This window comes from Metarhizium brunneum, chromosome 1, assembly GCF_013426205.1.
Source record: "Metarhizium brunneum chromosome 1, complete sequence".
Classification (NCBI taxonomy): Eukaryota; Fungi; Ascomycota; class Sordariomycetes; order Hypocreales; family Clavicipitaceae; genus Metarhizium; species Metarhizium brunneum.
Genome location: NC_089422.1, coordinates 6,803,605 through 6,824,064, shown reverse-complemented (window position 1 = coordinate 6,824,064; position 20,460 = coordinate 6,803,605). Strand labels below are relative to the sequence as shown.

Here is a 20,460-nt window from a genome sequence, read left to right as displayed (position 1 = left end):
GAATACGGAATACTTTGTACGTATAAATGTTCCGACTCACCCCGCCCCACCTCCTTGACGCCCTGGCAGGTCCCACCGCACCAGTCGACCATTTCGACTTTGTCCTTTTATGTCACTTGCCCAGTTGCTTGCTCAGGTAATCCGTCCTCCGTGCTCAACTCCATATCACGGCCACGCTCGAAGCTTCCCCAAGCACAATCCTTCAGTCGTGCTCCCAAACGAGCTGATAAACGGATTGCAGTGAATCAACGGAGCATGCGCCGAGACCTCCAGCCATAATAACCCCTCTTGCGACAGTATCTGGACCCTTCAACCACCAAACAACGCTTTGCGGCCAGACGATCCCTGACAATGGTGCACAGAGTACGGATATAAGAGATGTCCTCGGATCCGTTGCTTCCCATCGCTCCTGCGAGGGTAAGAGCGCTCTTGCTGCCCTTGGGGAAAATCAAGACGCAGCGTTTTGCCGAGTTTGTCAAGTTACTACAGGCCGAATATGTCGTTCACCTTCGAGACATCAGTGCCGATGGGAGGCCAAATCGAAGTATACCTGCTCCCCCCTTATCTTGTAACTTGCCGACCCTCTTTTCTTCTATGATGTCGTGTTTCCATGTTTGGAGGTAACAGGTGCTGACCTATTAGACATGTTTTCTCCATTGGCGTATCCCGACGGCGCAATGCTATACGATCTTATAACGCACGTGCCTCCAGTGTCGCACCTCGCCTTGTCGCCATTCGATTTATACCGCGAACCACTCGTACTTATTGCGCTAGCGGACGGAGAGGAGCTTCAGGACAAGACGTTTAGCAAGAGGTATTCGGCGAATAGGGCAGCGACAACGGTTGAGAGAAATGTACACGCCTTGTATCAAGAATTGGAGGAGTTGAGAGATAATTATCCCAAGGTTCTGGTACACCAAGTCGTTATCTTTGATTACATCTCTCCCGAGGGAGTAGATGTTCATACGCCAGAAGAGATACTGTTTGTTCCTCCCAAGGACAAGCGAAAGCGAACGACTATAAAAACGGTAATGTGTGACATCTCGTCATTAGTATTAGCGGAGATGACGACGTTGGCGAAATCATTCGAGGGAATGTCTACTATTGAATCTCCAGGATTGTATTCGGCTAAAAACATGAATGGCAATACATGGGGCGGCAACGGCGATGGAAGCCCTGCGTCACTGTCACGTCGGAACTCGCAGTTTTCGCTGCCCCAGCAACTGTCGCGGTCTAGCTCGGCGTCGAGTGTTGCGGATAGGACACAGACAAGACTGTCTATGCCGCCTACGACATCGAGATCACCTAGTAATGCGGCCGGACGCCCGTCAACGCCGCCACGAAGTGGATTATCTACCACGCCCATGAGTCCTAACGGTGGACAGAGTGGATCTAGCACCGGGCCATCAAGCCCGGATCAGAAGCCGCAGAGATCTGATGTGAACGGCTCGCGCGATCTCAGTCGAGATCGAGTGTCTGTACAAGGGTTTGGGCCTGGTGGTGCCAATGATCGATGGAGGTTGCGCGGCAAAGGACGCACGTCCGTGCTCATCGGATCCATGTATTTGCAGGCAGGACGATGGGGCGACTCCCTCAGGGAACTATCAGAAGGCGCAACAGCTGCTCGCTCATTGAACGACCATATTTGGCATGGGAAGGCTCTCGAGCTTATCATCATGAATCTTGTACTCTTGGGCTGGTCGAAACTAGAGTTCCAAATACCAACCGTCTGCTTGCCGAGCCACGAGAGGTCCACGAGCATATCGGGAGTTCTGAAATCAGAAGCAGACAGCGCCAATTATTCACAGCCTAAGCACATACGCCATCTGCAGAATCTGCTTCCTGAGCTCCTCGATAGAATCTTGGGTTTGTTTTCTCGAATATCTAGTGAAAACCTGCCACCCCTACCTCTGGCTGAGACCACCATTCGATTTTGCAAACTGCAGTCAGCGATGCATTTCAGCGGCGGGATGTTGGATCAGAAGGCATTCGGCGCTATTGTCACTGGTGAACTGCCGACTCAGACTCTAACAACCTCTCCTCGGTTTACTGTGACACCATCAAGACAGCAGATTGTGAACATGTTATTCAAGGCATTTCCGTCATCTGGAACGGAACTTCTCACAACTGCTGACCGAACGTCAATATTGAGCGGTATTGCGAATGTGCTTGGAGCATTAGGGTACCACCGGAAAAAAGCCATGGTGATTCGTGAGCTAGTATCGGTCCTCATTGCCGGTCTTGTGGAGGCTCGTACTCGTGGTGCTGCCGAGGCGGGTATTCACCCTGCGGCAGGTTTGGTCTCCCTGGTTCCAGGTAGTGACAGAACCAGCGCAGCGGGGGTTGCGCTGGATCTTGGCGAGGGCGACATCGAGCACGGCATCGAGCCGTTCCTGGAGCTACTATGCAGGTCGTACGGTGTCGTTGGCTTCGACATGCGCAAGAAGCGCGACGGTGCCGACGATTCTGACAGTGCAACCGTTGCAAGGGCTCTCATACAGTCATCGACACGGTTCTTTGGATTCACTGAAATCAAACTAAACATCCTCAGAGCATGCATTAATTTTTCTGAGGCACTCCCAGATTTTGACGGTGTCCTAAAATTCTCTAGCGATCTTATGCGAACGGCTGGCTCTGGAATCGCTCCCGGTCCCAAGCGCGAAGACGCAGCGCCACACATCCATAAAGACGAACAGGTCCGCCTTGTAACCAATATAGCGCGGACAGCTGCTCTCACGGAGCGAATTGGCCTGGGAGGCCTGGCAGCCGAGTACTGGGATGAATTCCTCGTTCGGGGCATCGCGTTAGAGCCATTACCCAATACCCGAACGCCGATTCCTCATGCAAAGAGTGTGCTCCCCGGCGCGAACGCCTCGAGAGCTTCGCAAGACGTTAATCCGTTCATTTATAATCCTTTTTTGAAGGAACCTGACGAAGTGGCTGCGGAGAACCTGGTGGCTGGCGAATTGGCCACGTTCAAAGTCACGCTGCAAAATACATACGACGTAGAGGTAGACATTGAAAGCATGCGACTCGACACTGAGGGCGTTGACTTTGAACCAGTTCCAGAAAATGTGATTCTAGGGCCCTATCGGACGCAACTCGTACGACTGAAAGGCCGTCCAAAGGCTTCTGGCTCCATCAAGATTACGGGTGCTGTGGTCAAAATACGCGGTTGTCGAGAACGCAGATTCCCCATTTTCGCTAGGCATTGGACGCCATCTCGGGCCGAAAAGATTAAATCCAAGGGTCCGCCTACACTGGAAGGTGGCAGCAGGACGGCGCCTGTGAAACCAGAAATGAAGGTTCTGAATCTAAATGTCGTTCAGCCTCAGCCGCTAGTGGTTGTCAAGTCGACTAGTCTAGCCCAGTCATCAGTCATGATCCTCGAAGGCGAAAGGCAAGTTTTTACCGTCACGATGCAGAACACATCTACCACTACGCCTGTAGACTTTCTGCTCTTTTCGTTCAAGGATTCTACACAGGGTCCGTTGCAGGCGGCGCTAGAGAACCGGGAGGCTACGCCGGCTGAGCTTTATGAGTACGAGTTGGTCCTTATGAAGAAACAGGCTTTAAGGCTCCCGCGAAACAATCAAAACCGATATATACCACCGGGTGGAGAGGCGACCTTTGAGTTTGAAATTCTGGGCAAGCCTGGTTTAACACACGCCGCAATTCAAGCAGACTATACATGCCTTGGTGTTCCACGGGACGAGGTGACGGAGCAGTTTTATACGCGTCAAGTATTGCTGGATTTGACTGTCACAGTGAATGCCAGCGTCGAGCTTTCTCGTATCGATGCCGTTTCTGTGCAAGGACAGGTTCCACCGGCCTTGTTGAAGAGAGTGGGTGGCGATGAAAGGACGGCTTCCCCAGACAAGTATTTCCTACTCGCCGTGGATCTGCGCAATGCTTGGCCAAGCCAGATGTCGGTCCAGTTGGAAGGCGAAGATGGAATGATGGTGGGGGACAGTATACTCCCCGGAAAGACAAGCAGGGTCGTCATCCCAATGAAGAGAGTATACCTCGAGGATCCTCACGAATCAGTGCCGAGTCTCAATCCATCACGCAACAGACAATTTGTCGTTAGCACGAGCAAAATCTCGCCGGACATGGAGCGCGCGAACCGCGAGGCCTTTTGGTACCGGGAAAAGCTGCTTGAGAATCTAAAGGCGACATGGCAGACGACGTCGGTACCTAAACGAAATGGTGTGGTGGAACTGCGAAATATTCGGCTAACACCCCGAATGATAGAAGCCATCAAGTTTGACGAGGTTGACATTGCCGTATCGATAGACGGAGCGCCGGACAACGTGGCGTATGTGGATGAGTTTATGCAGATGAGGGTTCAAATCGCGAACAGGACAGCCAAACCCATATTGCCGCTCGTCAGGTTGATGCCGGCGTTATGCCACCGGCCACTCAACGTGGCACTCGACTATACCAGGAAATTTGCTTGGAACGGGGCTTTGCAGCAGCAGCTCCCCAAACTCAAGGGGCACCAAGTGACAGAATTCGTGATTGGCGTGACGGCGCTTTGTCGTGGCGAGTTTGAATTGGCGGCATCTGTGGAAGAGGCGCAAGTGCTTGATGGCGGGCTGAAGGAGGGCCGAGATTTGGGGCATCGGCGATCAGATACCCAAAAGTTGATGGATGCCGCACTGGGGGTTAAGGAAAGGAGGGTGTGGTATGCGCGACAGCCTTGCACTTTGAGAGTGAGGGATAGGGAATGACGTTGAATCCGGGGTGCGTCCAGAGGCCCCCTTTGTATCTGTATGAGCGAAGCCATCATGGCGATTTCTGTATATCCACGAGCCATATTCGCGAAAGCTACTGTAACACGGCGAGACGGACATGCATCAGCGTGTGGTTAATATAGAATATTTTACACCCGTCGGCATTGGTTATTTATTGGGGCTCCGTACTCCGTATACCAACATGACAACTTCAATACTGCGTGAGACAGTTTGCCTGGTTTTTCTTTTCTTTTTTTTTTTTTTTTGTAGACGGCTATGTAGGTGCAGGGTAGCAGATGGGAGTGTAGGATTCGAAGTAACTTTGTTTACGGAACTGGGCGCATCGTTTCGCCTCGGACAGTGTCTTGCGGTTATTGAGGGAATGTGCTACTAATATGAAGGCGCTCCCTGGTATTGTCGGTCTCTTTGTATTTTATGTGGTCCTGGTTACCTGCCCGGGATCGATTAGTACTCGATAGCGGTGCACATGTGGTAGATGCTATTTTGGGATGCGGTTAAAGGGACACAGCGCACGGGCCACATGTCATCACGTCACGCTGCCTTGTAGCACCACACAGACATGCATGAGCAACGACGTAAATGTAGGAGCTCGTAAACGACTACAAATACCAACGGCGCGCTCCAATATTTGCAGCAGCCGAGTGAGTCTCTGAGAAACTCAAGACATTTCTGACATGGCCAGCGTAGGGACCCCCGAACCCCCACCAAGTCTTCTTTTCTCACACGCCTAGCACAACAAAAGTGGCATCATGGCTAACGCACCGACCGGCGATTGTTACAGCATGGCGTAGCCCGCACATTCCGGGTGCGCACCGAAGAGCAACGACTGCAGGACCTCGAAAAGATACGAAAATACCGCGCCCTGGAAGACGAGGTACGAGACAAGGCGGCGTCCGCAGCATACACCCCGGAGCTCTTTCAGCTCACCAGCAAACTCCTCAGCATCAACCCCGAGTACTACACGATATGGAACATTCGCCGTCGCTGCCTGCTCTCCAGCCTGCTCTCCCCGGCGACGAGCCACCAGCCGCCAGACACCCGCGACTCCGCGCCGGACCATGTCGAGCAGCAGGCGTCGTCGGACCGTGACGTCCTGCAGTCCGAACTCAGCTTCACCATCCCGCTCCTGATGCAGTCCCCCAAGTGCTACTGGATCTGGAACTTCCGGCAATGGACGCTGTCGCAGGCCATCCTGCGACTACCCGCGCCCGCCGCGCGCCAGATATGGCAGACGGAGCTGGGCCTGACGTCCAAGATGCTGGACAAGGACCAGCGCAACTTTCACGCCTGGAGCTACCGGCGGCTCGTCGTCGGCAGGCTGGAAAGCCCCGAGCTGCAGGGCCGGAGCATGGCCGAGGACGAGTTCTCGTACACGACGCGCGTCATCCACCGCGACCTGTCCAACTTTTCCGCCTGGCACAACCGCAGCCAGCTGATGGCGCGGCTGCTTGAAGAGCGGGGGGCCGGCGCCCAGCAGCGGGCCGCGCTGCTCGCTGAGGAGCTGCACCTCGTGAGGGAGGCGCTGAACGTCGGGCCCGAGGACCAGAGCCTGTGGTACTACCACCGGTTTTTGGTGGCGCAAATCGTCGACCGCGGCGGCGTCGGGGGCACCTTTGTGCCGGACTTGACTGCCGACGAGAAGGCTGCCTACTTGGGGCGCGAGATTGACGAGATCAAGGAGCTGCTGGAGGACTATGACGACATCAAGTGGATTTACGAGTCGCTTTTGGAGTATACTCTGGCCCTGGGGCGGCTGGACCAAGGCCGCGGCAGGGCTGGGGACTTGCGAGGGTGGCTGGCGAAGCTGCGGGTTTTGGATCCTATGCGCATCGGGCGCTGGGATGATATTGAGAGGCAGGTTGAGTGAGAGGGTTGGCTTGGCGGTGTTTTGATTGCCATGTATAGCGTATACGGAGTTACTACCTAGGTATGTTTGAAAATACATTGGGTTTTTGCTGTTGTAGGCATCTCTTGTTTATCTTCATGTTCCTCCGGTCCCGCCGCCAGCGTTGGCCAAGCCAAGTGATGCTCGACACACGGCCAGTCTCAAGTCGAGGACATATTGGCAAGAGTCAAGTCGAGTTTCCTTTATGGATGCATTCTCCACGACAGCTGTCAGCGGGTGCCAAGTGGGGCAGACGTTTTCCCTCGCGACAAGCCACCAGGGTCCTTCGGGTTGGCGCGGCATTTCCATCTTGACCTTCTTATCCGGCCAAGCCCGTCCGCCCAGTTGCAGGAATGTGCCGCGAGTGTCGCTCCAACAAAACTTTGCAAGCGCTTCAACCCGTGCAGCGCAGACTGCCATCAGCTGGACTCGTCAAGTTGCCAGTGGCGAGTGGGCAGAGACATTTCAAGTTTCCAAAGGTTCCCCATTAACCTAAAAAAAAAGTCGTGCAACGTCGAGCAGCAGCAGCAACATTTTTTTTTTGGTTCCCGCATCGGCTGCCACCATTGCCATTGGCAGCTGCAACCCGCAGCAGGAACCGACGCTGCTGTCGCGTCAGACATCACGGAAGGTGCGATGGGCGTCATCTCGAGCACGCCGGCAGCGGAGCAAGTCCCGGCGCATGGTGTCGAGAAGACCAGCGGCGCCGGGCGTCGCATCTTGTTCCTGGACGCCTACGACTCCTTCACCAACAACATCGTGTCCCTCGTCAAGGACGCGCTCGGCAGCAACACCACCGTCCACGTCCTGCACATGGACCTCAGGACCATCGACTCCGACTCCACGCCCCATTGGACCAGGCAGCAGTTCCTGGACCGGCTCGCCGACTTTGACGCCGTCGTTTGCGGACCCGGCCCGGGCTCGCCGCTCCACGACGCCGACGTCGGCGCCTTCAAGCTCCTCTGGGACCTGCCGAGGGAGCAATCCGTGCCTGTGCTCGGCATCTGCCTGGGGTTTCAAAGCCTGGTGGAGCACTTCGGAGGCGGCATTCGACGGCTTCGGAGGGGTTTGCACGGCATGGTTCGGGAGATTGACCATGTGCAGGTGCCGCCGACCGACATCTTTGACAGGGTGCCTCGCTTCAAGGCGACCTTGTACCACAGCTTGTGTGCGGATATCGGACAGGACGAGGTTCCGGAACAGGATTGGCTGACGGCGCGATGGCTGCCGTCCAGACGGGCTCCGGAACTGCAGCCCCTGGCGTGGATTCTGGAAGACTACGACGGCGAAAACAGGCACGACCCGGAGCGCATCCTGATGGCGGTCCGGCACACCACAAGGCCGTTGTGGGGTGTTCAGTATCATCCCGAGTCTGTGTGTACTGATGCCGCGGCGAAGGGTGTGATACGCAACTGGTTTCGCCAGGCGCTGAAGTGGAATGAAGCGGCGAGACGGGAGGTCCCACGGAATCCTAGTGTCGGCTACGTTGACAGCTTGAACCCATCCAACCACAGTCTGCCTGGGTTGGATTCTGGACGCAAGCTGTCCGCCTTCCCGTGGTGGAACGACTTGCAGTCTGATCTGGCTCGACGAGGTATTCGGCCGGGATATGCTTGTCGGCAAATCAAACTGCCTGGGGGTGTGGATACGGCGGATATTGCAGAGGTGCTTGGCCTTGGCTGCAAAGACACTATTATTCTGGACTCCTCGAGCACTGTCAATGGTGATCCTCTGGCGAGGAGCTCCGTTATTGCTCTGGGTGTCGATGAAGCCCTGCGCCTGGAATATCACGTAGGCGACAGCTACTTGGTTCTCCGGCAGCCCGCGGCGTCTGGACGACCAGAAAAGTCCCAGCGCATCTACCTTGGAGAGGATGTCGATCCCTGGAGCCCCTGGCACGTCATGTCGGAGTATTGGCGCTGGAGAAAGGTGTCCGAAGATGCCCATATGCCGACATTCAAAGGCGGCTTCATGGGTTTTGTGACGTATGAGATGGGTCTGAGTACCCTGAGTCCCGGGTCCGTTTCCAAGGCGCGCGGGCACCATAGGCCCGACCTTTGCATGGCATGGGTCTCAAAAAGCGTTGTGCTTGATCACCAAGCTGGCGTTGCTTATGTGCAAGCCCTCACGTCCGAAGACTGCGACGGCCTGTGGATAGACGATGTTGTTCAAGCCATCGAGACCTCTCCTGCGTGGCAACAGCCTGGCCGTGGGCGACGCCCGGATGCCAAGTCTCGCCTCTCCAACGAAGCTCTGCTCGACCACGTACGCAAGGGAGGGGGCCGTTTACACGTCTCCGTCCCGGACTCGAATGGATACGAGTCCGATGTTAGCAAATGCCAGGACTACATCAGAGACGGTGAATCCTACGAACTCTGTCTCACTGCGCAGACAACCATGACCAGACCGCACGGCAACGACCAGCCGCACCACACGCGAACATCGCCTGCGCCAAGGGACCAGTCACCCAGTAAGCTGCCGGCCACCGACGAGGCGTGTCGGCATGGAACGCCGTGGCAAATCTACCGTGCGCTGAGAGCGCGACAGCCGGCACCATTCGGCTCTTTTACTCGCCTCGGCGGGGCGACCATCATCAGCAGCTCCCCAGAGCGATTCCTCATGCACGACCCCAAGGGCCTATGCTCCATGCGGCCGATGAAGGGGACCGTCCGCAAGTCGTCTGCGGTATCGACATTGGCACAAGCCGAAGAGATTCTCCACGTGCCCAAGGAGGAGGCAGAGAACCTCATGATTGTCGACCTTGTACGGCACGATTTGTATGGCGTGTGCGGCGCGCAGAGCGTAACCGTACCCGACCTGCTTCGGGTGGAGGAGTACGCCAGCGTCTTCCAAATGGTGACGGCCGTCAACGGCCAGCTCCCCGCGGAGAAGCTCGAGGCGGGAACCGACCCAACCCGCAGCGAGTTCCCCTTTACCGGCATGGACGTCCTGGCGAGCTGCCTGCCGCCGGGCAGCATGACGGGCGCCCCCAAGAAGCGCAGCTGCGAAATCCTGCAAGCCATCGAGCCCACCGAGCGCAGCGTCTACTCTGGCGTCATTGGCTATCTGGACGTGCAGGGGAAAGGCGACTGGAGCGTCACGATCCGCACCATGTTTCGCTGGGACGACGAGCAGGCCCCCGCCCAAGCTGGCGAGCTTGAACCCCGCGAGGTCTGGCGGATCGGTGCTGGCGGCGCAGTGACAACGCTCAGCACGCCCGAGGGCGAACGGGAGGAGATGTTTACAAAGCTGTGCGGGCCGCTGGGTACATTTTCAGACGTTGCATAGATTAGATGCGAGGGGGGGGGGGGGGAAATACTTCAACAGAGGGGGAAAAAGGGGTGAGGCATAAGTACGGAGTTTTTGTACGGTTATTTCAACAAGGCATGGATAGACGGCTATCGCACAAGCGATATAGGCATTGAGGATTGTGTTGTCAGGAACACGTGGCGATTAGAAGACACTCCGCTTCATCATACACTGGGCATCAATACAGCGACATTACTTAAACCTAATCACCAGAAAGACCTCGCTTAATGCAATTTTCCCAGTTTGCCAAAAGAGTCATCCATTGTACACGTGCGCCAAATCGTATCCTCCTCGTTTCCCTTCTCCCCTTCCCTTGTCTGCCCTTTGTAAATCCTGTAGTCTGTAGTCACTACCCTTCTTGATTAAAAAAGAAATAAGCAGACGCCATGGCCGGTCCGCTTAGAATTCCTGCTCCTCGTGGAAGAACAAGCTGAAGCTGATGATGGTTCCGTAGATCAACAAGCCGCCCACTATCGACATGACCATGGCCTCGACGCGGATGAGGTCGGAGTGAGCGAGAACAATAGGAAGAGCTGCACCCGTTAGCAGTGTGGCCGCTGCAGAGGCCGAGGGGTGGGGGGCAACGTACCCATTCCCATTACAACCAGGAAGCCCGTGAGAAACCGTCCCAAGTCGAGCACGGCGGCGCCAGAGCTCTCCACAAAGTCATCGGGGTTGGCGCACCGGCTGCAGATCCAGTTGGGCAGAGGGGCGACAACGTATGTGGCGACCACGAGGAGCGGGAAGTACGACTGGTACAGGGCGCACGAGAGGATGACGAGCAGGAACCCGACGGCGAGCACGAAGGAGAGGGAGATGATGGTTTTGAGGCCGGCGGTAGGCATGGCTGAAAGTCGGTCCCCACGCGTGGGGGGGTGTATTAATCGCAGAATACGACGGACGGGGAGAGAGACCGAGGGGAAGGGGGGCACAAAGTCGTTGAAGCTCGTTGAAATGTGGTGGTTTTGTGACGTCGGAGGTTGTCGTGGAGGTTGGCGGATGCGGCTCGTAGCTCCGCGACGTCGTCACCTGGGAAGCGACTCGCATGGTGCTCTGCGGAGCCGCGTTGTTCCGCACCCGAACAAGGTCCCTGGGAGCAACGGCCGGCTGCCGCCAAGCGGGAAGGCGGTGAGACGTGCCAGAGCAAACATGGTGGATTGGCCCGAGCGGCTTGGGCCTATCAGTATCTGGCAAAAAAAATCTGGAAGCGAACTTTCCTGGGTGCAGGAACAAAATAAATCGGCGGCGGGGACCTCGTTTTTTCGCCTTTCCTTTACAACCTTTCCCGACGGACTTGGGGATTGTCCTTTTCTTGTCATTCTTCTTTGCCGTCGCGGACATTGGGGGCAAGATGGCCTCGGATGAGATTATTTGGCAAATTATCAACCAGCAGTTTTGCTCGTTCAAATTAAAGTGAGTTGGGAAGGGGAGGCTGCACACGGCCCAATTCAATGTTCTCGTCTTCGTCCTTAGCCCAATCTACAAAAGGGGGGGAAAGAAGCATGTTGCTGATACCTGAGCAGAACGGACAAGAAGCAGAATTTCTGCCGCAATGAATACAACGTCACCGGCCTCTGCAACCGACAGTCATGTCCGCTCGCCAATTCGCGGTACGCCACGGTGCGGCAGCACCCGACCAAGCAGACGCTGTACCTGTACATGAAGACAGTCGAGCGCGCGCACCTGCCGTCCAAGATGTGGGAGAAGATCAAGCTGTCCGACAACTACACCAAAGCGCTGGAGCAGATTGACGAGCGGCTCATCTACTGGCCCAAGTTCCTCTTGCACAAGTGCAAGCAGCGCCTCACACGGCTGACGCAGGTGCAGATCCGCATGAGGAGGATTGCCGCCGAGGAGGAGCGCCTGGGCGAGAAGCTGGTGCCCAAGATGGCGCCCAAGATCAAGCACCGCGAGGAGGCGAGGGAGCGCAAGGCCGAGGCCGCGGCTAAGCTGGAGCGCACCATTGAGCGGGAGCTGGTTGAGCGTCTGCGACAGGGTGCGTACGGTGACCAGCCGCTCAACGTCAGCGAGGACATCTGGAAGAAGGTGCTCAATGCTATGGAGAGGGACGGCCAGGGCGAGCGGGACGAGGACCTGGATGAGGGCGTCGACTCGGAGGCCGAAGACGAGGAGGTGGACAGCGAGGCAGAGGATGGCGACAAGGAGATCCAGTATGTGTCGGATATTGACGAGAGCGAGGCCGAGCTGGACGAGTTGGAGGACTGGCTGGAGAGCGAGGAGGAGGACGAGGATGAGCAAGAGGATGATAGCGAGGCCGAGGAGGACAAGGTCGGGGCTAAGCGCAAGCGCGGCCGCGTCGTCAAGATGAACAATAAGAAGGCTAAGCAGGAGAAGGAGAAGTTGACCCTCACCCACGACCTGGCCTGGTGAAGGCCTGTGGTTGCGGGCATAATCGGGGGGAACCAAAAAATTGGGTGTTTTGTCACAGCCGACTTGCGGCTGCCGGGATGATTATGGCATTGCTGGCGTTGCGGCGTCAATTGACTGCGTTTTTATTTTCCTCAAGCTCATGTATTCTCTCTTGCTACATGGTGCCTCTGCACCGGTCAAATAGACACCGTATAGTCCGTACACAAGCCCACATTGAACCAGTATCTTTCTTTGTCCTCCCAACCCGAGCGCCAGGTACGGCGGAACCTGCACATGCTAAATTAAGCCCCGACGTCAGCCCCACTTCTCCGTACTTGTAACCGCAACACCCCACCATCAAGCTACATTGCAACTCGAGCACCTCCTTCTTCCCTTCTACATCCCATCCTCCCATCGTCCCGTCCAGCAAGCGAATCTTTCCAAAGCCCAAAAGTCCAGTCGATCCGTTGAAACCGCGCGCCCCTCAAAAAAACCATCCACCAAGATCATCCATCCAGTGTCGTCCATTCGTCCCCCTTCAAGAAAAAATGACATCCTGGTACTCCAACATCCTCACGAGGACCACGTCGCAAATCTCGTCGCTGCGCTCCACGCTGCTCGCGTCCGAAAACGACGGCGACACCGACGACGACACGCACGTGTGCCGCGTGCTGCGCAACTACTACGGCGACAAGGGCCGCCCGCTGCCCTCCTGGCTGCCGCCCGACCCCAAGGCCCCCCCCGCGCCCGCCGCCCAGCAGCCGCTCTACGTGCAGCCGCAGGTCGGCGCGCGCTACGGCGGCCTGCAGACCGGCGGTGCTGGTGGTGCCGGCGCGTCAGGCGGCTTCAGCAGCCTGTGGGACTCGGCGCCGCAGCAGCAGCAGCAGCAGAAGCAGGGGAGGGCGCCCGCGGCGAGGGAGGACGTGGTCGCCCGGCCGGTGGCGAGTCAGGGTGCTGCCGGTGCCGGAGGGGGAGGCGGCTCCGCGCAGGACAGGCTCAAGCAGAGGCTTTGGGGGGCGGGGAGGCAGAGTCCCGGGCAGGCGGGGGGCCAGTTTCAGCCGCCGGGTGCCAGCTACGAGGACAGGTTTGCGCCGGGGAGTTCGTACGGGGGGCAGAGTGGTGGAGGGCCCGGCGGGCAGGGAAGGGGGAGGCAGGGCTTGCCTAGTGGTCCGAGGGGGTATAGGTGATGGTTGTGTTTTGATGGGTGGGAAAGTCGAGAATGCTGCTGGACTGCATTGCGGAAAACTTCGGTTTTTACTAATTCACGCTTTTTTTTTTATAATATCATTAGGTGGTCGTGCTGTGCGAGGACAAGAAACAACCGCTAATCAAGCTATACGATAGAATTACACTTGGACAATCATCATTACTTCCCAGGCATGCCGTCGCCCTTTTGTGCAACCGTCTTGCGAGACAGGACCTCAACTTTTCTATTTAACAGATTCCTGAGTTCGGGCGAGATGATCTTTTGCTGCGTCTCTGTTTCTTTGCCCTTGGGTGGTGTCTGTGTTTGTGACTGTGGCTGTGGCGATGGCGCCTCGGAGGAGCAGCTTGCCCTGGGACCAGGGAAATTCTGTTTCTTGTCAACGGCTTCTACTAGGCGTTGGAATTTGCGGAACAGAGCTTCTGCGCGGATGAGCGTTGATTCGAGGTCCATGGTGTTGGACAGCTCGTTGACTATTCGGAAAGTATTAGTATGCTATGGCCCTTTTCTTTTCCCTGCCGTGGGGGCGAGATACATACCATATTTTAAAACCTCATCAAAGGCCTTGAGATGCCCCATGATGACATCCCTGTGCTTCTCTAGAATGGCCAACGCGACGAATATGTGAAACTCGGCGCTCAGGTAGTCCGTCCACAAGCCCTCCCACAGCCGCAGGATGTCTACCCACCCAAACTCACGCTTGTACCACACCAGAATCATCCGGAAGAAGAAGAAGAAGTTGGTGCTGTCTGCCGACTGCAGGTGGTTCCACAACTTGGGGTCCATGAAGTTGACGAGTTGGTCTAGCGTGAGCAGCTGGCCACGCATGCCCGACTGGTCACGCAAAAAGTTGCGCTCCATGCGCTCCATGAATTTCTGGAATCCCCAGAATGCAATGGCGTCGTCTTGAATGACGGCGTAGATGGGGGAGAGCAGGTCCGACATTCCCTGGACGTATCCCAAGTCTTTGTTGTACTCGTTGTATGTGAGGAGCATTTCCTTCATTTGCTCAAGGTGGACATTTGTGCCGACGTCGGCAAAGGGAGAGTTGGGGTCGGGATGGGGTGCATCTTCTCCCTGGAAGATGGGAACATTGCGGTCTGTTCGGTGGACGTCCTTTTCTGCAGGCGTGTTAGCAATGCGTGCGAGAGTTTTGTGAGGCCTTGCCTTGGTTGTGCGTACCGATTCTGCCCCTTTGTTCCCGCCACCATTCTCCTGCTTCGCCTTCGCCCCCGTCGCCCTCGAGTCTCTCCCACCAGGAGTGCTTCAGCCGGTAATATTGATCCCGGAGTGAGGCAATCTGCGCCTTTCGTTCGTCCGCGGTTCCGTACCACTCATATACACCTAGAAGGAATAGCCAGGCTTCCTTGCGGACACCGTCCTCGGCGTCGAGGCCGCCATGGAAGATGCGCTCCTTGACCTCGTCCACGGTCAATGACAACCGACCGGTTTCGGGGTCAAAAAACGTCTCCCATTCGGCCATGGTAACTGGTCTCCGTCTCTCTTCTAGAGACAAGGCACTCGCTCCTTCGAGAAGCTCAAATTCCCCCACATCCGTGTCCTCCAGATCAACGACGTCCTTAACGGTCCAAATGCGGCCACGTCGATCCCGCTCGCTTTGCTCCGCAATACCCATGGCCCAACGGGCAAGGTAAATTCTGGCACTATCAAACTCATCTTGGAGAGTCTGTACTTCGGGGTTCCTCAGCAGTCTCTTCACCTGCGGGGGCAGGTTGTTATTCTCGGCAAAGTCTTGGGCCGCTCTCCTCGTAAACGTCGTGACTTTGCTGAACTGATTCATAATGTTCCAGCCCGTTTCCTTGACAAATTTGACAAACGGATCCATTTGGGCTTCACGACTGCTCCCCGCAGCCTTATCACCCGGCGTGATTTGCTTTGACACGCCTGCAGTCTTGGAGCCGAACCCTTCAAGGTCGTCCTTGGTGGGCTCTACAAGATAGATATTGGGTTCAGCACCTGATCGTTCAATCTTGACATATCGCTTGAGCCATCGTAAGACTTCGTCTGCTCCCCAAAACATCTGTCCAGATTCGCCAAATGGATCAAAGTTATCCCTGGTCAGCTTCTTCTTTTGCAAAATGGTACTCTGGCACTCATTGTCGTGAAAGAACAGCGCAGGGAAGCTATCCCCGGCTCTGGAGTTGATGATGATGGAGCCATACCACCATCCAATACTCGGTGGCCGCACAAGGAGAGAATAGACGGCGCTGACGGGAACAGCAAAGGAGTAGCCGCCCACCGACCCGCTGTGAGACGTGACGGTAGGCGGAGGGGGGACGAGGTAGGACTGTTTTGGTGGCGAGTCGCCATCGCAGAGATCAACCTTGACGTATATGCTGGTCGAGTCCCCAAGTGCTGATTCCGGAACCCAAGCCAGTAGAAGATCGGACGAGCCGGGGGCTATCGACTCGTGGGAGGATGACGAGGTTGGGCGTCCGGAAGTCGGCGGCTTTTGTTGCAGCAGGGCTATGTAGCCCGGTATATTGTCCTTTGCCGAAGGGGTCGGGTGAACGTAGACCTGATGAGAAATCAGTTTCCGCAAGGATGTCAAAGAGAGGGAGGGCATACCTTGCTCTTGGAAAACAGCAGCTTCACGCCGCGCCCCGTCTCGGCATGTGTAATGGTGTTGTAGCCGCCCTCTTCATCGTCACTCATGGCGTAGAAACTGGCCGACGGAGACGCAGGTAGGGCTGAATCTTGGTGCTCGGGCGCGGACGGCGTCAATGTCATGATCTATATACCTGCGGGCACTGCGGGGCACGGCAGCCGGATGCTGGGAGTTCGATGCCGCCGTTTTTGATGGCCGTTGGACAGAGGAAGCTGGTGTCTGGTGGAGCAGGTGAGGGCAGCACCGGCTGTGCTTAAAGCCCCAGGCGTGGTTGTGGTTGCAGCAAGGGACGCATGTGAGTGTTGGTGAGGCTGTGGCCAAGTGAGTGATTCAATGACGACGAAGGTGGTGCAGTCATGCCGCTATCCAGAGCTAATCCACGTGGAGGGGCAAACCAGGAGTACTGGTACCGAGCGGGGCGCCGCCGATCGGCTGCGAGTTGCGGTACCAGTACTCGCTCATTCGTTGAACATTGCGTGGACTCGTCACGCCGACGCAGAGGTGGCTGATGGTGTGACTGCCTACGTATTGGTACACGCAAGTCGTTGACATAAATTTGCTGATTCGAGAGCTGAAACAGACGAATTCAGTTGCAGTTATGTCATCTTGCTACTATGCCTATTGCCATCTGTTCAACAGTCGTCGCCTTTGTTGTCCAACTTGCGCTCGTATAATAGAACCACACTACTCCGGAAATATGCAGTGCGTCTCCATCTCGTCGTATTATGTACCTGGCCAAGAAAAAGCAAGAAGGAAAAAATATATACAATCGCAAAATTATGGTCCTCGGCGCTCGCAACAAATCACCCGCACACTACGAGTCCCATGTCGCATGCTCCGAACCCTGGCCATGATCACTCCATGTTCTCAACGGGTATAATCCAACTCTTCATCCATCATTCTCATGTCTAGTTCATCTAAGCCTCGCCCCAAATTTTGCTGTGAAACTGTGCCTCCACCGCAGTTTCGGGATCGGTATAGTTGACAGGTTTATGGATTCGGACCATCCACAGGAAGTAGTCTTCGATTACGCAAAGGTTCAACAATAAGCCGTTGGTCTTCCAAGCAATGCCGCACACAACAGCTCCGGCAACTGCGTCGAGGATGAAGTGATTTGCCGTCGCCACGATGGCCGTCAGGATGAGGGCTGGATATGCCATTCCAAGCCCAATAATCGACAATCGTTTCCACGATGTCGCGCGGACACCAGAAACCGGAAGCGTCGCGATGGTCAAGCCAATAAGCAGCGAGTATCCAAAATGCAACGAAGGCATAGCGGCTAAGGAGAGTTAGCGTGCAATCCGCAATTCCACAACGCCAAACCTACCATATTGGTTGCAGAATCTATTCGTCGTCCAAACACTACTCTGGCCGTCAGAACTGTGCACCGTGTCGACAAATCCAAAACCCTTGGCTTCTGCCGCGCCGTCTCCATCGAAACCGGGGTCGCTCAGTAACCTTGGTGGCATACAAGGCCACAGGGTGAAGACGACAAAGGCCAACAGGTTACACATGGCCATGGTGCGTCGCCGGGCCTCGTACAATGCTGGGCCTGCAGTGACATTATGGCTCATGGCACGGTTTTTTCGAGTCGTTGTTATATAGTACAAAGCAACCAGGAAGAAAATGGTGCCGGGGATGTGAATAAATGAGTAGACCCGGTTGATCCAATGCACCAATGCCGGGTGCTGCATGAACCACTTTTGGATGGGAACTTCCCAAAACACGTGAAGCCGCTGTTCAAGATGGATGACTTGGAGAGCGTGGCGGCGGGCTACATTGACTGTGTCTTCAACAAGAGTAACGGCGGTAAAGGCTCGACCAAGCTGGTATACCTGCAGCGGTGTTAGCCAGCGCGGAGCCACATGAGAGCGCATATATTGCATACCCAGTAGATGAGAGCCCAGTACCAGGCCTCGACGAGAAAAGGAAACTTTTGCAGGACGCGACTGAGAAAACGGTGCTTGAAGACCAGTGTGTTGGGCGAGGCTACCGTCTTGTTGTAACCAAATAGCTGTATCTTGCGACGGCGCAGGGTAGGAACGTCGTTTATCGAGGGTGATGGGTGTTTGGTCCAGCTGTCGTCTGCCGAGAGAAGGCTCTCTTGCGATGAACTTGGTTGGCAGAACTCATCGCTCCTCTTGCATGTCCCGTCGATGGACTCCCACGCCGCACGCCCTTCTCTAAAGTCGTACTCTTTGTTTCTGTTGAACCAGGCGCCGCCGAACAATAGAGCCACGACGACAAGCGGCTCTACAAAAGCACCGACTGCCATGGTAAAATGGCAGGCACGAGCGGCATGGAATGGCTGTTGAGAGGGAAGGATCTTGCACGTGAGCAAGTACCCCAGGTCTTGTTTCGATGACTGCCGAGAGAAGGGGCTTCAATTTCGACTTTGGCTTCAATATGACTCCAGCATCAACAGAGAGACAACTTCACAATCGGCGCAAGAGCCACTGGACACTATTGGGCTTGTGGTCCCTTTTTGAGTTGATCAACCTGGTCACTTACACGGTAGCTGCGGGATGACGACGGGCAATTTATGTTTACTACAAACAAGAGCCCCCAGAATCTAACGCTGATAGGTACTTGGAAGACCACCCAAGTCGACGCCCAAACCACTAGCAGCAACTCGGGGTCAATTCTTGTCATCAAAAGCCCACCGAAAATGTCCGTCCTCGTGAGGCTCGAAAAGCTCGTCCTCGTTTTAGATGAGCGAAGCCCCCGCTGCCAAGGCCTGTGGCGCGAGCAACGGCCCCAAGCCGACCACTGCTGGCGGCTCTCATAGGCGCACCCGTGCCCTGGAGGGTCGAGGACTCGAGGGATCAGGGGTGGAGGAGCCGCGCATCGAGCCTCTATCGGCAGGTCGGCGGACGGACTTGAACGAGTCCGAAGTTGACCTGCAAATGCAGGCAAATCCATCACGTCGGTATATCAAACAAGCACCAGTGGTGGGACATGAAGGTGCTCAGATGGTTCAACAGACTTCTATCGAGCGGGCCGTAACACGTCACCCAGCGGCCCCTTGATGCAGCGCCGAGCCTCAAATAGACAGGGCAGGTGTTCATTTTCACAGACAATAGCCTGCCGAACCGGTCGCAGGTGTGGCTTGATATCAGGCGTCGCGAGACAGTGCTTCTCTCAACGTGGTGCCGGACAGCCGACTCTGCCAGTAGGACAAAATGCGCAGCGACTTGAACACGTAATCTATCATTCACTTCACTGATCTTTCTTCACCCAAACAAGACGACGTGAAAAAAGGCATCAAACAATTGCTCACAGAATGGGCACATTTGACAATTCCAGAGGGGGAACCCAATGTGGCTCTAGCGTGCAAGATGAGCACGCGAGCAGCAACATTGTGTCCGGAAGCAAACAGGGATTGGCTCCGGACTCCGGAGCATCCGCCACGGCATTATGTATACGGCGTAATTATGCGACTTTCAGATTTATGCCCAATGACGGGATTCTCAGGCTGCCCCGTCTTGCCGACTGGTGCACAACAAGATCATTCCATGGCCCGCGACCTGTTGACCCTGAAGCCAAGGCCACGCCAATGCTTCTACTCCCAGCAACATAGCTTATTAATGCTGGAAATTGCTTCTTTTTTTAACCAAAAGAAGGAAATTTGAAGAAGCAACCAGAGACAATTCGTTAATTCCTTCACAACTTGTCGTTGTATGCCTTTGGCTTGCCCAATGTGCGAATCAGCACATCTTCGACGTCACCACTTACACATCTTGGCTCCACCCTGGCATGTAAGTTGTAACAGAATGTTGGGTCATTACTGCTGAGTAGCGCCACTATTTAGCATCCCGATTAACCATAATCATCCCACGGCTGTCTATCCTATCACCTTAATATGGGCTAATATGGGGGGTAGGGTGTGCAGCCGGGGAGATACACCCTACTCTAGATTGTGGTTCGGACCTTTGTCGTCTCCGTTGCACCGAGGTGACTATAAAGTCTATAAAACTGTGCAAAAATCAGTTTCAATGGCAGGTCATGGGGGTTCCATGAGATGATAAGGGCTGCTGCCAAGGGTCGCCTATGACGCCTGGGCTCAACTAGAAGAGGCATCAGCTTTTTACCCCAAGTCGAGCCGTTTTTTAACTTTGTCCAGACGTTGGCACGTTCCTGATGCCAGGGATTGCAACGTCAAGTTACATCCTCCAGGTAGGGAATCTGGGCCTCCACACTCTACCAACGTAGGAGAATTGCATAAAGTCCGCTGGTGACCTTGAAAAGTAAAATCGACATTACGCGTGTTGCAGATCAAACATTTTCGTTCCCGGTGCTTCCGGAT

The 20,460-nt window shown here is 55.5% G+C and overlaps 7 protein-coding genes across 7 annotated transcripts; 4 read left to right on the top strand and 3 right to left on the bottom strand.

Annotated features, from left to right (window-relative positions):
* Positions 1-378: 378 nt before the first annotated feature.
* On the top strand, positions 379-6,624 carry BET4 (Geranylgeranyl transferase type-2 subunit alpha; the record flags this gene model as incomplete). The annotated part of the gene is made up of 3 exons (XM_066129861.1): positions 379-544; positions 643-4,715; positions 5,539-6,624. The coding sequence occupies 3 exons, from the start codon at positions 379-381 to the stop codon at positions 6,622-6,624; spliced, it is 5,325 nt and encodes a 1,774-aa protein (XP_065985741.1).
* A 654-nt stretch (positions 6,625-7,278) lies between these two features.
* Positions 7,279-9,930, top strand: G6M90_00g020740 (uncharacterized protein; the record flags this gene model as incomplete). The annotated part of the gene is made up of 1 exon (XM_014692987.1): positions 7,279-9,930. One exon carries the CDS (start codon positions 7,279-7,281, stop codon positions 9,928-9,930), a length of 2,652 nt encoding a protein of 883 aa, XP_014548473.1.
* Positions 9,931-10,350: 420 nt separating this feature from the next.
* On the bottom strand, positions 10,351-10,796 carry vps55 (Vacuolar protein sorting-associated protein 55; the record flags this gene model as incomplete). Its single annotated transcript, XM_014692988.1, has 2 exons — positions 10,351-10,484; positions 10,541-10,796. The coding sequence occupies 2 exons, from the start codon at positions 10,794-10,796 to the stop codon at positions 10,351-10,353; spliced, it is 390 nt and encodes a 129-aa protein (XP_014548474.1).
* Positions 10,797-11,302: 506 nt separating this feature from the next.
* On the top strand, positions 11,303-12,342 carry mak16 (the record flags this gene model as incomplete). Its single annotated transcript, XM_014692989.1, has 2 exons — positions 11,303-11,364; positions 11,475-12,342. 2 exons carry the CDS (start codon positions 11,303-11,305, stop codon positions 12,340-12,342), a joined length of 930 nt encoding a protein of 309 aa, XP_014548475.1.
* A 527-nt stretch (positions 12,343-12,869) lies between these two features.
* G6M90_00g020710 (uncharacterized protein) lies at positions 12,870-13,508 on the top strand (the record flags this gene model as incomplete). The annotated part of the gene is made up of 1 exon (XM_014692990.1): positions 12,870-13,508. One exon carries the CDS (start codon positions 12,870-12,872, stop codon positions 13,506-13,508), a length of 639 nt encoding a protein of 212 aa, XP_014548476.1.
* A 179-nt stretch (positions 13,509-13,687) lies between these two features.
* GYP7 (GTPase-activating protein) lies at positions 13,688-16,276 on the bottom strand (the record flags this gene model as incomplete). Its single annotated transcript, XM_014692991.1, has 4 exons — positions 13,688-13,998; positions 14,065-14,646; positions 14,708-16,064; positions 16,115-16,276. The coding sequence occupies 4 exons, from the start codon at positions 16,274-16,276 to the stop codon at positions 13,688-13,690; spliced, it is 2,412 nt and encodes an 803-aa protein (XP_014548477.1).
* A 795-nt stretch (positions 16,277-17,071) lies between these two features.
* G6M90_00g020690 (uncharacterized protein) lies at positions 17,072-18,429 on the bottom strand (the record flags this gene model as incomplete). The annotated part of the gene is made up of 3 exons (XM_014692992.1): positions 17,072-17,433; positions 17,482-17,989; positions 18,043-18,429. The coding sequence occupies 3 exons, from the start codon at positions 18,427-18,429 to the stop codon at positions 17,072-17,074; spliced, it is 1,257 nt and encodes a 418-aa protein (XP_014548478.1).
* Between the last annotated feature and the right edge of the window lie 2,031 nt (positions 18,430-20,460).